Source organism: Zonotrichia albicollis, chromosome 6, assembly GCF_047830755.1.
Source record: "Zonotrichia albicollis isolate bZonAlb1 chromosome 6, bZonAlb1.hap1, whole genome shotgun sequence".
NCBI lineage: Eukaryota > Metazoa > Chordata > Aves > Passeriformes > Passerellidae > Zonotrichia > Zonotrichia albicollis.
In genome coordinates, this window is record NC_133824.1 from 31,613,061 (window position 1) to 31,628,245 (window position 15,185).

At 54.9% G+C, this 15,185-nt stretch overlaps 1 protein-coding gene and 1 long non-coding RNA gene across 6 annotated transcripts in view; one reads left to right on the plus strand and one right to left on the minus strand.

Annotated features, from left to right (window-relative positions):
• Positions 1-4,730, minus strand: part of LOC141729362 (uncharacterized) — a 20,306-nt gene extending 15,576 nt beyond the window's left edge. Inside the window, exon 1 of the long non-coding RNA XR_012580831.1 lies at positions 4,002-4,730. This is a non-coding gene — a long non-coding RNA (uncharacterized LOC141729362). The remainder of the gene's footprint in view (positions 1-4,001) is intronic.
• The window catches only part of MAPK8IP1 (mitogen-activated protein kinase 8 interacting protein 1), a 25,264-nt gene continuing 13,411 nt past the window's right edge, over positions 3,333-15,185 (plus strand). For 2 of the 5 annotated variants that reach the window (XM_074543042.1, XM_026794405.2), the window contains exons 1-3: positions 3,548-3,667; positions 8,471-8,752; positions 10,744-10,849. In XM_074543042.1, coding sequence (XP_074399143.1) covers positions 8,682-8,752; positions 10,744-10,849 — 177 coding nt within the window. In that variant the 5' untranslated portion in view covers positions 3,548-3,667; positions 8,471-8,681. Of the gene's footprint in view, positions 3,476-3,509; positions 3,668-8,470; positions 8,753-10,743; positions 10,850-15,185 lie in introns of those variants that run through there. The other 3 variants (XM_074543041.1, XM_005480035.4, XM_074543040.1) reach the window with 2 other exon arrangements.

Consider the following 15,185-nt stretch of genomic DNA (forward strand, 5'->3'; position numbering starts at 1 on the left):
TAAATGGAATTTTTGGGGCTGGATCTGTGGGGGTAAAGAGTCAAAGGGAGGGGAGGCTACATCTCCTAAGTGATCTAGAAGGCTTTGTGGAGGCAGGGGAGATCACATTTGCAAGGTTTCTGTCAGTACCTGGGATATGGATGGTGGTATTTGGAAGAGCTGCAACTCAGGTAGTAGCACTGGGAATGATACAAATACATCAGGCCAGCCAAAGAAAGATAAGGGAAAAGCTCCCTTCAAGAAACCTTGTAAGTAGGCTGGGATTCACCCACTCTGGCATCTTTTCCCAACTGAAATGATAAAGGTGGGTAAAACTGTGTGACAAGTAGGGAATGACTATTCATTGTTTTCATTAATATTTAGAATTGGGCATGCTTGGTTAAAGTACAAGATGGCAGGTTAAACAAGTCTATGCCTTGCTTAGCTTTGTGACAAGTTCTTCCTCAGTTGTGGGTGCTAACAGTTTGAGTTCAAAAAGATTTGGCCAGTTTATGGGGAAAGAAGCAGCCATCAGTAACCATTAGTAAAGATACCATCTTTGTTTCATAGGCAGCAGGGGACTGCTGGAGGCCGTTGTGAAGAAAGTAGCATGAAATGGATGCCAGTTTGGGGGTTCCTGTTTCCTGTGTTCTGTGTCTCAGGGCAAGCTGGCAGTACCTGACACAAGCACCCCCAACATGGGGCACAGTGTGAGCTCTTGGCTTGGGCAGAGGGAGCAGTGACTTTGGGGTGCTCACCAGGATGGCCTGAAGGCTTCTTTCAACTGAGGGTAGATACTGGGGCAGAAAGTCCTACCTACAGAGCTGTGAACAACTGTTCTAACTAGGGTCCCCTGCCAGTGGTGGACCTTTGGCTAATGACTTCCAAGCTAAGTCATGAGCTTGTATTAAATACACTAGACTTAGCAATCAAATAACTAGCAAGGACACAGTCAAGTTCTTGTGCATCCAGCTGTCCTCCTTGGTGCTCCTGTGTAGACCCACTTAGTGGAACCTCTAACTGAGCAGAGTTCCATGAGGTACAGTACTTTTCTTAGTAACCAGCAGGACTTAGGAAGTGCACGAAGCCATGCAGTTCCTTGTCGAGGTTCAGCAGTGGGGCTGATCTGGGACAGGAGTGCCTCAGCTCATGGTATTGCTGAATTGTTCTCTTGTTTCTGGCAAGGACTTTCTGGTCTTGAAAAAATAAAACTTCAGTGCTTGGGGTGGCTCACACATGGCTAAAACCTTTTGAAAACAGCAGCCTGTGCCTTACAAGATGACAAGCCAGAATGATAGTAAACTCAGTCCAGCTTTTTCTAGCCTGAGTGAAATAATGTAAATCAAAGCTGGAGAGATTGGGTTTGAGCCTCCTCCTCTGTGCTGGCCAGAATATCTGTTTTACCTGTCACAAGAATGACAGTGATGTGGCTCAGGATTGGAAACGGCTAACTTTGAATTTTTAGCAGAACTGCCTGCTCCATGTGCTGGTGCTTGAGAAAATCCCCTTCCTCCATGTCTCTTCTGTCTGCAAAAGGAAGGAGCCAGAGTGGCTTCAAGAGAAGGTGGCTGATAGGTCTGAAAATAGAAAACACACCTGGAAATGGAGAAATGGAGAAATGGAGCTGGAAATGTGGCCATTTCAGGCAGAGGGGGAAAGGGCAGAGAGAAGGATGACTGATGCAAAGAGAGCAGTCTGGTATCACAGCTGCACCTGGGTGGAGACCAGGTTCTGCTGGGGAGGAGGAACAGCAAAACTTCTCTAAGCACATAACCTCTCCTCAGGTTTCCTTTAAGGCTGAGTTGGTCTGAAGTGAACCTGATGGTCAGTTGGACAATTTGAAAGAGAAAAATCAGCTGATGCCTTGTGAGCAGAGATGCTGGCTAGGATGGAAGTGCTGTCTCTTAATTTGCAGCAGATGTGTGTGCACTCTCCCAGGGGCCCTGTGCTCTGCTGTGCATCTAAGGAGTTGACCTGACTGACAGCAGTGCAGGTAGGAAAGTCAAATTGGGTCTTCTGCCAGGCCAGCCTGAGCCGGGGCTGGTGACTTGACTAAAGGTCAGGTCACTAAGGGGTGAGCTTTTGGTGGTTGGCATCCAAGCAGAAGGTGAGCTGCAGTGGCAGTGATCTGGCTGTGGAACAAGGCAGCACCCTTACCTCCTGCCCCAGGTCAGAGGCCAAATAACAGCCATGCTGCAGAGAAATCACATTTTGGTAGGCGGGGTTTGTGCTTTGAGATGGAGCTACATCAAAGCTCCCTGAATGAATGCTGCTGAGTCTCTTGGGTCCTGCATGTATTACAGTTCAGTCTGTGCATCCAAACAGCAAAGGGGATGCTTAGATCACCCTCAAGAGGCTGCCCCAGGGTTACCTGCACATGGTGATCCCGGGGCTGTGTGCTTGTCTCCTTGCTAGTCCAGGAGTAACATCTCTTTTCAGTTTGTCTGGCAGGAGACTGAGACTCCTGAGAGAGAGCAGGACTGTATGCCTTGGAGGGCTCTGCTTGCTCTTCTCTCTGGAGGAGCAGCTGATGTCCTGGGTCTTGGCCAAGAACTAATACATGGCCTCAGTGGCAGTCAGCTCTGCGGTGTGAGAAACACTGGTGGGACTGGATGTTTACACTGCTAAAGAAGTGCCATTCATGCCATCCAGGACTGTCACAGACAGGGACTGGGAGCACAGTGGGCATGCAGGGAATGAGGAAAGTTCTCCTGTTCAGGTACAGAAGTAGCCTTGAGATCTAAAAATACTGATGCTGTCCACTTCTGTCCACAGCAAAACCTGCACAGTTTTCTGAGCTTGCAAAGCTTGGGGAGGAGAGGTAGGGAAGAGAAACCTGCTCAGGCTGGTAAGGAAGAGTAGCAGCAATGAGTACCCACCCAAGACAAAATGGTTCTTGAGACATAGCTGGATACAAAAATGAGTCTGCCCTTTCTGGGGAGAGACCTGAAACCTTGAGATGCATTTTTTCCTTCCTTTGTGCCTGTGGAAGGTGTGTGTATGCTGCTTTTTAAATTCCCTTTGCAGTACTTGCAGTCCTGGTGAACTTCGACAAGGACAGGGTTTGTGCTGGGGCTGCCAGACCTGTTGCCAGGAGCGGTAACCATGCCATAGGTGCCAAAGCACAGCCTGGCTGTTCCTGCTGCCTCCAGGCCCCTCCTCGCTGCCGAAGAGACCCCTGCAAGCCCCTCTGTGTGCAGCCCCTCGCCCTGGGCTCTTGCCTGCCCGCTCAGCCGGCCAGCCCCGCTCCTGGCCTGGCTCCTCCCGGCCTTGGGAGAGCCCGGCCATCCCCCGCACCTGCCCTTAAGGGTGCAGCCTCCAGCTGCGGGCACAGCTGTCCCGCAGGGGCCGGCGTTCCTCGAGCCCCGGGCGGAGCGGATGGGGTCGGGGTGCGAGGTGACGCCTCCATGTGTGCCGTGCCTGTCCTGCAGCTGCCGCCGGAGCCGCGGGATGGATCCTCCGGGCCGCGCCCCCGCTCCCCCCGCCCCGGCGGCAGGTATGTCCCTCCCCGCCGGCACCGCCAGCATCCCCCTCCCTTCATCCCTCCTTCCCTGCCTCCCTCCCTCCCGCCCGCCCTCCGCCTGCATGGAGAGAGCCACAGAATGGCGGAGCGAGAGAAAGGAGCTGCATCCCCGCCCGCCTCCTCACCCTTCCTGGGGCTGCACCTCGCCTCGCCCCCCAATTTCAGGTACCGGCCGCCGTCCCCCCGCGGAGCCCTCTCGGGGCAGCCCCTGCCCCCTGCCCGGGGCAGCGCTCCCCGTCTGCTGCAGCCCCTCCCGCACGGCCCCCGCCTCCTCCAGCGCTTCTGCCCCTCGGCGCGCGGCCCCAGCCCCAGGCATCCCTTCTGCCCCCCGCCCCAGGCCCCGCTGAGCCCCCTCCGCGGACATCGCTCCAGCCCCCCATGGCTGCTTAGCCCGCCCACCCAAGCCATGCTGGCCCTCGCCCCACACATACACCGCTGCAGCTTCCCAGCCCCCCTGCTTGGCCTCATGCTCCCCTCGCACCCCATCCCGCCCCCTTACCTGTCTTATCTCCTCTTCCTCATGGAAGAAAAAAGCTTCATCTCTCTCCCCTCCCCAAGGAAAGCCTTTTTCTAGCCCTTTCCTAGAAATCCCAGTTGCTTCTGCTTCCTTCCTGCTCCTGTGAAACAGGAACCCCAAGTGAGACGGAGGGAGAGTGCCAGAATTGATCCTCTTAGCAATACCAAGTGATCCCATCGATTTGGGATGCAGGGGGCTGTGTCTCCTCTGAAACCCAATGAGGCTTGTCACAGGGACTTCCGATGGCATGGGCCAGGCCAGGGACGCCGGTGGGCTCTGGAGCCTCTCGTGCCTGCCAAGGGTAGCTATGGGACAGGGATGTGCTGGGTGGGTAAGGGAGGAGCCCTGCAGGTGCCCTCACCGCCTGCAGGTGCGGTGTTCACTTGCCATCAGGGGTGGCTCGCTGCTCCTGGCAGCTGTGCCCTCGTCAGCCATTGCTCTCTGCTTGCCTCTGCCATCCAGGGTGCTGGGGGGAGCTGTCTGTGAAAAGGGGAATGGTACCAGCTGCCTTGCATGCTGAGATTTTGGGTGGAAAGGAGGGGATGGTCCCCTCTTGGGACCACAGCAAAGCTCATGCCCTCCTGTGTCAGGCCCAGCCCCTGAGGCTGGGGAACCCGTGGGTCCCTGTGGGAAACAGATGGGTGCAGTCGAGCAAAGATAGTGTTCAGGCAATGAATATTTGAAGGGCTCTGCTGCTGGCCCCCCGTTGCTGGTGGCTCCGGCTCTTTGGCACTGCCTCCTATTGCAGCGCTGCCTGCGAGAGCTGCTGGGAGCTGTTGCAACATGGCTGGTGTGCCCTGCAAAGGCAGCGATTCAATGCTGCCTCTGGAATCCTCCACCATGCAGAGGGGCTTGGCCACTGAGCGAGGGGCCACAGTGCTGTCCTGGAGGTGTGGCTGTCCCCTGGGCGCCCTCCTGCTCCCCAGCACACAGCCGTGCCCTGGGAGGGAGGACGAGCTGCTGCTTCTGCCTGTGCCTCAGATCTTTCCAAAAGGAGCCCTGAGTGCTGCCAGCCTGCTCCAGGGAAGAACTGACCTCATGAAGGAGGCTGTGCAGCTGGGTGGAAAACTGGGGAATCAAGACAGGAGTGCAAAATCTTCCCCGGGCACCAAGCTCACAGTGCAGGCGGAAGAAGATGCAGTGATGTGTCTGACCCTGGGGCAGGGTCTGGCAGATCAGAGGCGATGTTGTGGCGGGGAGTGTCGTGGGAGAAGGGAGCCATGCTTGTGAAACACAAGCTGGGTTATGTGTCACAGCTTGGCTTGTGCATGTCCCAGGTCCTGCATGCATCCCTGCTGGAGGGCTCAGCGAGGGGCTGTTCCCCACAAATGACCCAGCAGCGATGAGCGCAGTTCAGAGTGAGGGCTCAGACCATGGCTGGCAGTGAGGTGGGCCCTGCCCTCTGCCCCTGCTTGCTGCCTGCAGGATGAGGTGTTTCAGGTTTCTGCCCTTTGGCACATGCCCCTGCACTCCCAGCTCCGAGTGGTGACACGCCAGCCCAAGCATTAGGTGATCGGTTGGCTTGGATTGGGAGAGGGCTTGGTCCTGGCCAGCAAGCAGACTGAGCTCTGAAGAGACCAGGCATAGTGGCCTGCCCATGATGATTTGGGGTTGTCTGAGAAGAAGTGGGAGGAAAAGGATGGTGAGGTGATCCCTCCTTTAGCCAGGAGGTCCTCCAGAGGTGTCTGTTCATTGTAACAAAAAAAAACATTTTAGGAGACAGCAGTGAAAAAGTCATTCTCATCCATCCTCCCTGTTTTCCTTAAGCTTCCCAAAGCCTTATAGTGCAGTCTGTGTTCACTGGAGTTCCTCAACATCTTTCTCTGAGACACTGTGTGGCAGCTCCTTGCCCTGCTAAGAAGCTTTGGCAGTGCTTTGTGGTAGGCTTTCCTGTGAGGGGCTCTCTGGGGCCTCTCTGGGTTAGGGGTCCCTCTACCCAGCATTAGAGGGACAGGGAGGACTGGCACATCTGGGGCACAGCTGGATGCAGGGCCCTGCAGAGCTCACGGTGTTGCCTGCCCTGCTGTCCCCAGGACTGTGGCTCTAATGTAGCTGGAACCTGGGAGGGGTCACTGAATGATCCCCTCTATCTCCTTCAGCTTTCCCTGATAAAGGCAAAGGGCATCCACCCAGCTTCTGGGCAGGAAGGCACCTAGGAAAAGAAACCCTTAGGGAGTTATTTCCACAGGTCAGAAAGAGGGGAAACTACTCCTCTACTCAGGGAGCCCTGTCAGAAATCACAGCCCTTTGGGAAGGGAGGGGCTCTCTGGGGGAAGAAGTTCTCTCAGTCTTGTCGGGAAGTTCAAAGAGGCACCTCAGGCTGAGGCAAAAATCATTTTAGCTCAGTGGTTTGTTTTATGTGTCTGTCGTGCTCATCTGGAGCTGTCAGCAAAGCCTGTTTGGAGGCAATGAATGAGCTGGGCGTCGGAATGGGGCTGCCTGTCTTCTTGTGAGGGGAGACGAAAGGGTTGTCCTCCTCTGATGGGGGGGAGAGGAGCCTTCCCATCCATTCCAATGAAGCAGTCTCTGGCCACTGAGATGGAAGAAAGAGACAGGGCCAGTGAAATGTAGGTTAGTGTTATTTTTTCCACCGGTGCTGGTTACAGGACTTGCTCACAGCACCTAACAGCAGACTATCAGAGCATGGCTTGGGCAGCTGGGCCTGTTGGAGCACCCAGCTTCATCACATCATTTTTTTGCCCTGGTTTTGCCCTGCATGGAAAATCCTCTGCAGTGGCAGTGGGCTGGCAGGGAATGGCACAGCAGCCAGGACTGATTTTAAGGCTGTTCTTTGGACTGTGATCAAGCTGCTCCTGCCATGGGCAGGTAACATCTGCCTCTGTTCTTGCACCCACGTGTGTACTCTTGCTCACAGTTCCTGAGAATTCCAAGTTTATCACTTCTCATGCATACAGCAGGGCTGTCCACCTTCAGATGCCTCTTGGCACATCCTTCAGGAAAGCACTGATAACCTGCAAGCACAGGGTTCTCCCACCCTCACAAATGGAGACAGACTCCCACATTGCTGTGATGCCATGGCCATTGGCAAGGGAAGTTGACCAAAGTACACATGTATTGTGGATTTTGTACTGTGAAAGTCCTGCTCAGACTTTCACTGCCAGTGATGGAGCTGAGAGGAGTCAGAGCTGTTTCATTTTGCTGGTATTTTTAGCCTCTTTGAGAAGGAAGAGAGAAAGGAAGGGGTGTTTCCACCACAGGGAGCAGAGGTGGGTAATGGAGAGCCTTCCTTGTGTTTCCTGGAGCATCCATGTGAGAGGAGCAAAGGGCGCGAGTAATACGGAGATGGAGATTTCTTTATTCGTTGCATTAATTGAGGTTTCAAACAGATGAGGTGCCTCCAGGCAGAGCTGATAGGGAAAATGGAGTCCTGCATGCTGTTCTTGTGGGGCTGAGTGACAATTACCACGGTATCACGTGTGACATTCACCAGTGGTGAGGCACTGATGGGGAGAGAGCTTGCAACAGGCTAGCTGAGCAGGGCAGTCCAGGCCCTGAGCTGGGCTCCTGCGACACCACCCACCTTAATCTGCCCAGGAGCAAAGCAGGTGGTGGGAGATGCACCCATTACTTGAAGCTCCTGGAGTGGGTGTGAGTGAGGGGCAAGAGAGCAGTGCTGAGGTGGGTGGCAGTGGGGGTGCCACCCCACTGTGCATCAAAGTGGGGAGGGGGATGCCCTGTCCCCATCTCAGAGCCATGGTAGGGGCCTCTTCTAGAGCTACTTTGGCTTCATCTTGATGGGGCAAGGAGTGAGTGGGTCTGAGAGGTGTGGGGGTGGTTTAGGATTATCTGAGGCTGCTGTACTAAAAGTTTGTCAGCAACACCTGATAGGCCCTCCTGGGAAAGACCCTTATTTCCTTCAGCAGCAGAAGAGGGGTGGGAGCTGGCAGAGCAGCTCACCAGGTATTTCCCTGGCCCTCAGCGTGGGTTAGAGGTTGGGGAAGCCCAGGAATGATCCTGCCTGAGGCAGGAGTGGGTCTGGGGGTTAGGTGGGGGCAGACAGGGAAGGGGTGGTGCTGCTAGCACTGCTCTGCACTGGCTGGGCTTGTCCCTTGGCAAAGGCACTCCCCTCAGCTTGGAAGTGCAGCTGCCATGACGCTGGTCCCACTGTGCTGGAAACACTCTGGCCTCTGCCTCAGAGAGGGGCCTCGCTCCACCTGGTGAGAAGCTGGACAGATACTCCTGTCTGTGTCCCCTTGCTGTGGGGGACAGCAATGCTGCAAGGGCAGGAGAGGCCGGGTGCTGAGGGTTTCCATGATGGGGTGCTCCTGTGCCCGCTGTGGGTGCTGAGGAGCCGAGTGCTGGAGCGAGACCAGGAGCCAGGCTGGCTGGCTGGCAGGCAGAGGCAGTCAGCATCCCCAGCAGAGTGCAGGGACTTGGCACTGGCTCAGCTGGGGAGGTTATTTTTTTTTTTTTATTTTTTTCCCCTCCAGGACAGCTGATTCCATCTATTTTTAATGAGCTTGCCCAGGTTGCGCAGTGAGGATAGAGAGCAGCGCCGGCAGCCACAGACTGCGACGGGGCAGGCGGAGAGGCAGTGGGCATCCCGGGTCAGCTGCCATCTCCCTCACGGCTCCCCACAGCAGGTCTGGGGGTGTTTTTTGGTGTGGGAGTGTGTCCCCCGGTGAAGGGGGGTCCTCCTCAATGCAGCTGCCCTTGAAAATGGAGTCGAGCACCGAGGAGGAGAGCTGGCTGGAAGATCAGTGGGAGAAATGGTAGGGGACCGGCTGGGCCTGGGGAAGGGGGGCCTTGTCCCGCGGGCATGCAGGGGGGTGAGGGGCAGCCCCTCTCTCCTGGGCACATCACCCTTCTCCGCCAGTGATGGCCACAGGACAGGAGCAAACTTGGCACGCAGCTGAGCCCAAAGTTTTCCTGGCTGGGCAGGAGCTGTGTGACAGCCAGGCAGCAGAGTGGCAGAAGGTGTCTGGACACCTCCTGCTGCGCCCCAGCGTCGGCAGGCAGGGCCGGTGCTGGGGAAGCCGCTCAGCATCTCCCCATCCCGAGGGCATGGGCAGGGCTGCCTGTTCCATGTGGAGTGGGGGCACTGCTGCCCTGTCAGGCTGCTCCTGCACGGCCAGGGAGCCCTGGCAGCCCTCGGCAGTGCTGTGGCCCTCAGCGGGCCCGCAGTGCTCGCTGCGCTCCCGGCATGGCGGGCGAGGCCCCGAGCATTAGCAACGGATGATGTCCCACCCTGGCGACCCGTGTAACCCGAGAAGAAATCGATTTGTGCTTTGAAGCAAAGCACAAATCCTGCTCCGCGTTGCCTTCCTTTCAGGGGCAGCAGGAGGAGAAGGGGGGGTGGGTCCAGCCATCCCACCCTGGGCTGAAGGCTGTGTCCTTGCATTCCTGTTGTGTCTTGCAGTGGCTGCCTCCATGGCTGTGGTTGTTCCCAGTTGTCTTCACCCCAGGATACCACTACTGGTGGGGTCCTCAGAAACACAGAGGGAAGATGCTGCTTCTCCCATGGGCTTCTCCTACTCTTTTCCCTCTCCAGGAGCTGGGGCAGGGGAGATGTTAGCCCTCCATGCCACTGGGTTAATGGCACTGCATGTGGGAGCCCCAAGATGTGCAAGCAGTGCTTAAAGTGAGAGTGGGAGCTCTGCAGGTCACAAAGCACCATTCTCATTCCTTTCTCGCTGCACTGCTGGGGACCAATCCAGAGATGGGTGATGGACTTGGCAGAGCCCTTTCACCCAAGTGTCTCCCAGCCAGTGGAGCTGGGAGCAAAGGGGAAAGGTAGCAAGCAAAGCAGTGTCCATGGCCACTCCAGACAAAACTCATGGGTCTGAGTACGTTGGCCAAGGACTTTTGAGTTGGGTTCTTTTATTTACCCCTGTGGTAATGAATAAGTGAGAAGAGCATTGCAGTACCACTATGTTGAAATGTTTTAGTGCTCAGAAGCCAGGAGCACCTCATCTCTCCCCCGGGGCTCATGAGCATGTTTTCAGCAGCTGAAAGGATCTCTCTTATTTTGAAGGGGTGTAAGGAGACTGTATGGCTGGGGCTGAGAGCCCTAAGGGGCCCTGAGGCCATGCAGACCAGCTCAGCAGCACTGATGTTCACAGGGATGCCCATAGTCACCCCGGGGAGTGATTTTGGTGCAGAGGGAAATCGCTGCCCTCTCTTACTGCAGGCAGCTGGGCTGGGACATCCCTGCCAGCTGCAGCTCAGGGGCTGGTTGTGCCATGGCTGAGAGGTTTGTTGTGCTTACAAGTTCTGTGGGTCTTGATGTGGTCACCTGTCCCAGCAGGTCCATCCTCCAGCTGTGCCCTGGACACAGCCTTTCCAATTGCTGTAACCCTGGCCTTTGCCCTGTGGGGTGTCTGTGCCCAGCTGGGACAATGCCAGAGGCTCCCTGGGATGGTGTGAGCAGAACAAGCCTCCTGTGATGGGGCCGGCTGGTCTGTCTGTTCCATGTACTCTCAACCTGCATGTCCCTGCTGTCTTTGGTCAGGCAGAGACTGCTTTGGGACACACTCCTCCTGCCTCCCAACAGCCATGGACTGTGCCAAGCCCAGCCATTCATGGGGACAGACGTGTCCCCTCTGGGAAGAAGCTGCCTTCCCAGTCTTTCTTCCTAGTGAAGACTGGGAGAGCCTCTCCTGAGGTGTCAGTGCTGCTCCCAGCCCACAGGCACCACAGCACCCTGCACCCTCCTGCCCACCACTGGGACAGTAGGTGACCAGGCAATCTCCACTCCATCCAGGCTCACCCATGACATCAGCCTTGAGGAATTTGAGGATGAAGACCTCTCTGAGATCACTGATGAGTGTGGAATCAGCTTGCACTGCAAGGAGAGCCTGGCCAGCAGGGTAAGTGTGATGGGAATGGGGAGAAGGATAGGGATGGGCAGAATGTGCCAGTGGGGCTGGCAGGACCATCAGCCCACATGCAGGACCACCAGGTCCCCAGATGCGTGATGCTTTCTCAAGGCACACATTGCCATGGTCCCATCCCCTCTGCTTGGCAGTGCCCTCTCCTCACTCCAGCACAGTGCAGGTCCTTTCTGAACCAGCCAAACCCAAGGGACAAAAAAAAAGCATTTCAAAGCTGGTGCATTTTGGTTTCCACTGTACTATAGGGTTGGAGTTTGTTCCTCAGGGATGAGCCCAAGGATTTGAGTGCAAATGGGGGCATGCCCCCATTTGAGCAGGATGACCAGCGAGCATCTGGCACCTGGCAAGCATTCTCAGGAATCAAGGACATCTGCAAGGTGGCACCAAGATCCCACCTGGGCTGTGCCTCTTGTCCCCACATGCATCCCTGGACCCGGGGATGCAGCTGGGCTGGCATGGTGAGAGCTGCCTCTGTTCACAGGAGGTGTTCTCTCTGGCTTGCTAGCTAGCTTTAGCTAGAGCTGTTCACAGGTCTTTAGGAGGCTGGAGACCTGGAGGCTCCTGAAACAAGGAAGGAGGTAGCTCTGACACCAGCAGGCAGCAGGTAGAATAAAGAAGGGAGCTGGGAAGCCTGTGCAGGTTCCTCAGTTGGGTGTCCCATCCATCTTAGAGCAGGCTGTCAAGAACCTGATGGGGTTCACACCACTGTTTGAACTTCCTTAGAAGGTCATGGGGGCAGAAATGTGGAGATAAATTGATGGTTATGTTTGGTTTGTAAATATGCAGGGTGTTAAAGGAAAAGCCGCGGCCTCAGCATTCTCACACCACTCAAGGAATCACATACACACCACCTGAGACTTTAGCTGCTGGGAGGGCACTCTTTGTAGCAGGCAGCTCCAGTAAGCTGACAGGTGCCCATTTGACCCCTCACTTGAACACACACTCACTCAAGGCTGACTCCTCCTCCTTCAGGCTCAACCCTAGGTTTCCTGTAGCAAAGCCCCCAGCTCAGATTTTATAAAAAATAGTTTAGTGGTACAGCACTAGGTCAGCTCAAGCTGGGTGCCTTGGAGAGGGACCCTGAGCAAAGAAACCCCTGGGTAATTATAGCCATTCAACTCATGCATCCACCCCTCAGGCACTCTCCTGCACCTCTTGGTCCAGTGGTGGTTTTTGGTCTGGGCCCTTCTAACATCTTACTGGGTTCTTTCTCTGTGTCTGTGCAGGCAGGCCATACACTGTTTTTATCTTGTGGAGTTACAGCTTCTGCTGACAGCTGGAGTCTCCTTGTCTTCTGGTTTGTACTTCTGGTGCACCTGCTCGCTGGCAGAGCATGGGGGAATAAAAAAGCCCTAGGCTTGGGATAAACACTATTCAGCAACAACCACAGCAGCATCAGTGTGTTATCAATGCTCCTCTCATAAGAAAGACAGAACACAGCACTGCACCATCTACTAGAAAAATTACTAGGAGAATTAACTCAATTCCAGCCAAAAACATCTCTAGGTGTAAACTCAGGGCTTGTGTCCCAAGGCTTCAGTAGATCCAGCTACTGATGTTAGGCAAGTAAAGCTGAGCAATCAACATACTAGATCACACAGTATTATAACTCTATGAACCCATTCTAACTCATTCTACTGAAAACTTACTTATTTGAGCTAAGAACTAATACCTCTCAACACAGAGTTTCTGCATTTTGTCAATGTGTTTCATGCTAAAGGATGCAAATGCTGGAGGAGCAGCCAAGTGGTTTGAGAATCATTCTGTCCCTCAGAGGAAATACTTCCTCTGCAAAACTGTTAAAGACCCAATGAGGACAGGAAAGGCACAAGAATTTGTCGCAGATTTAAAATTAGAAAGTGAATTTGTGTCGTTTGGAATTTCTCACTGCAGGCAGGACAGTACAGGCAGACCTCATCCTTGGGAGGTGCAGGTGTCTTGCTGTGCTCCTTGGTCTAATTCGTGACCTTCCCAGCAAAAATTTGTGTGTTCCCAGCTATGGGGCTGCTGCTCGGTACCTCTGCTCCAACTGCAGACTCCTCCTGCTGTAGGGTGTTATGGCCAGACTTCCCTGGGACAGTCTGGGCTCATGGGCTGTGTGTGCTGAAGGGAGGAGGGATAATGCTGCAGGGAAAACCAAGGGCAAGCCCAGTGCTGGGCATCCATGAGGGCACAGCCGCAGTGAGGCATTGGGACCATCCTCTGCCTGCAGTAGGTGAGGCAGACAGAGACTGGGGGTTTGTTGCTGGATTCTTCCCATTAACCATCCCAGTTCCCCACTGCTGATAGCACCACTGGGCTCAGGACAGGATTTTTTTTTTTTCTCTTCAGCCCTTGGCTGAAGTTTGGCAGGGAGGGGAAAGGGCAGGGGGGACTTGCATCTCAAGTGCTGCAGCCCTTCCTTCAGGGAGAGGAAAACCAGCTCTTTTTGCCCATTTGAAACAGTCTACTGAGGGGTTTCTGTATCCCTGCATTTCAATACAGAGACCCGGGCCTCATCAGAGGGTTTGCTGAGGCTCTGAGAGTGAGCCCCATGCCTTCCCTGGGGACAGCTCAGAGCTGCTTCACACAAATGTCCTGGTGCACTGAGAGTCTGCTGGAGCGGGAGGGGGATGTGAGGCTGCCGTAGGGGAAGCAATGAGTTATTCATAAACACAGCAAAGGAGGAAGCTTATCATGCTCAGAAAAAATGCCTGCTAAAAATATATCCAAATGGTTTATATGGGACGCGAAGGATTGCCCGAGGAGCAGAAGCGAAAGTGGTGACAACAATGGCTGTGAGAGAGGCTTTTCAATCCCAAATGTCGAAGGCGAGAGTCAGGGAGCTTTCCAAGCTGATTGCCATCCAGAGCGAGCTCGGGGCGACAAGGTTACAGGATCTGCCTGATGGAAGCAGTCAGGCCCAGAGGGAGCAGCTTGGCCGGGTCTGCGTGCGGAACAGGGGCTGGCAGGGCAGGAATGGCCGAGGAGGGGCGGGCAGATCAGGAATGGCCAGCAGGTCAGGAATGGCCAGCAGTCAGCATCAGCCTGCTCATTGCATCGTGTGGGGCTGCTGGGGGTGGCAAGTCAGGGGCGCTGGGACCAGGGCATGAGGGGGCCGTGCCCGTGGCAGCACCCAGTGCCCCAGAGCAACTGTGGTAGGGAGGGGGAAGGGTTGGCCCTGGTCACCCCTGCAGGCCAGGCAGCGGGTGAAAGCCTGGCAGTGGAGCAATGCGAGGTGAAAGCAAGCTGCTGGCTCACTGAGTCACACCAGAGCAGAGAGCCACGGGCAAGGGGGAAAGGATGTGGGGAGCACCGTGGGCCAAGGGGCTGGAGTCATCCAGCTGCCCAGCAGCGAGTCTCTGCAGAGGTGGGCAGGCACAGTAACCCAACAGCGAGCAGGAAAGCACTGACCTGGAGCAAGGGGGACAAACCCTGCCTGAGGGCTGCAAAGGTGACAGCTGGATGGGGACAACCTGTGACCTTGATGAGGTGAGAGGGTCTGAACAGAGCTGGTTGATGACAAAACCTGTGGCAGTAACAGGATCTGGTGTGAACCCAAACAGAGATGGGTTTTGGGGACTTTTTTGGTCCCAGAAAAACAATGACCTCGTTATGGGCTATTTTAGCAGCTCTTCAGAAACAGTGGCTCAGACACACAGAACTGCAAGGAGGTGTAGACTGATGTTTGTGCAAGAGAGAACTCTCCACTGACAAGGACCACACCTCCTGGATGGGAGACCATGCTCTAAGTGAGGAACAATACCATGTGTGGCTGAAAAGAACCTTAATTTCCACAAGTCCCCAGTGAATGAAATGAGAAGTGAGATAGGCTGAGCAGAGGGCTTCTAGAAGAAGCTGAGCTGTCTTTGGGGCTGTTGAATGGCAAGGCAGGAGGCCACCTGGGAAGGAGCACGGCCCACCAGGGTGAGTGACACGACCTCCACCTCACCAATGGCAGCAGTCAGATATGTTGAGAGGGATACTTGCAACAGAAGCACCAGACTTGGGGTTTGGCCTTGTTTTAGTGACTTGGAAATCCAGGGTGACAAGCTCTGGTTTCAGCAAGATGGATCCCAGCAAACAGCCAGGCAGAGGTTAATACAAGTTTAGTGCCTCATCTATTTTCCAGGAACTGTGGAAATGGTTAATGCAGGAATTAAAAAACAAAATAATAAAAATTTAAAAGAAATACCTCTCTTGGAAGTACCTAAGAGCATGAGAACAAGTGCCCAAAGGGAAAAGAGCTGATGAAGGGCTGTGCTGAGCCCTCCTGGGTCTGCATGAAAAGGTCTGAAACAGCCACAAAGACACAGGAATGTGGAGGAAAAAG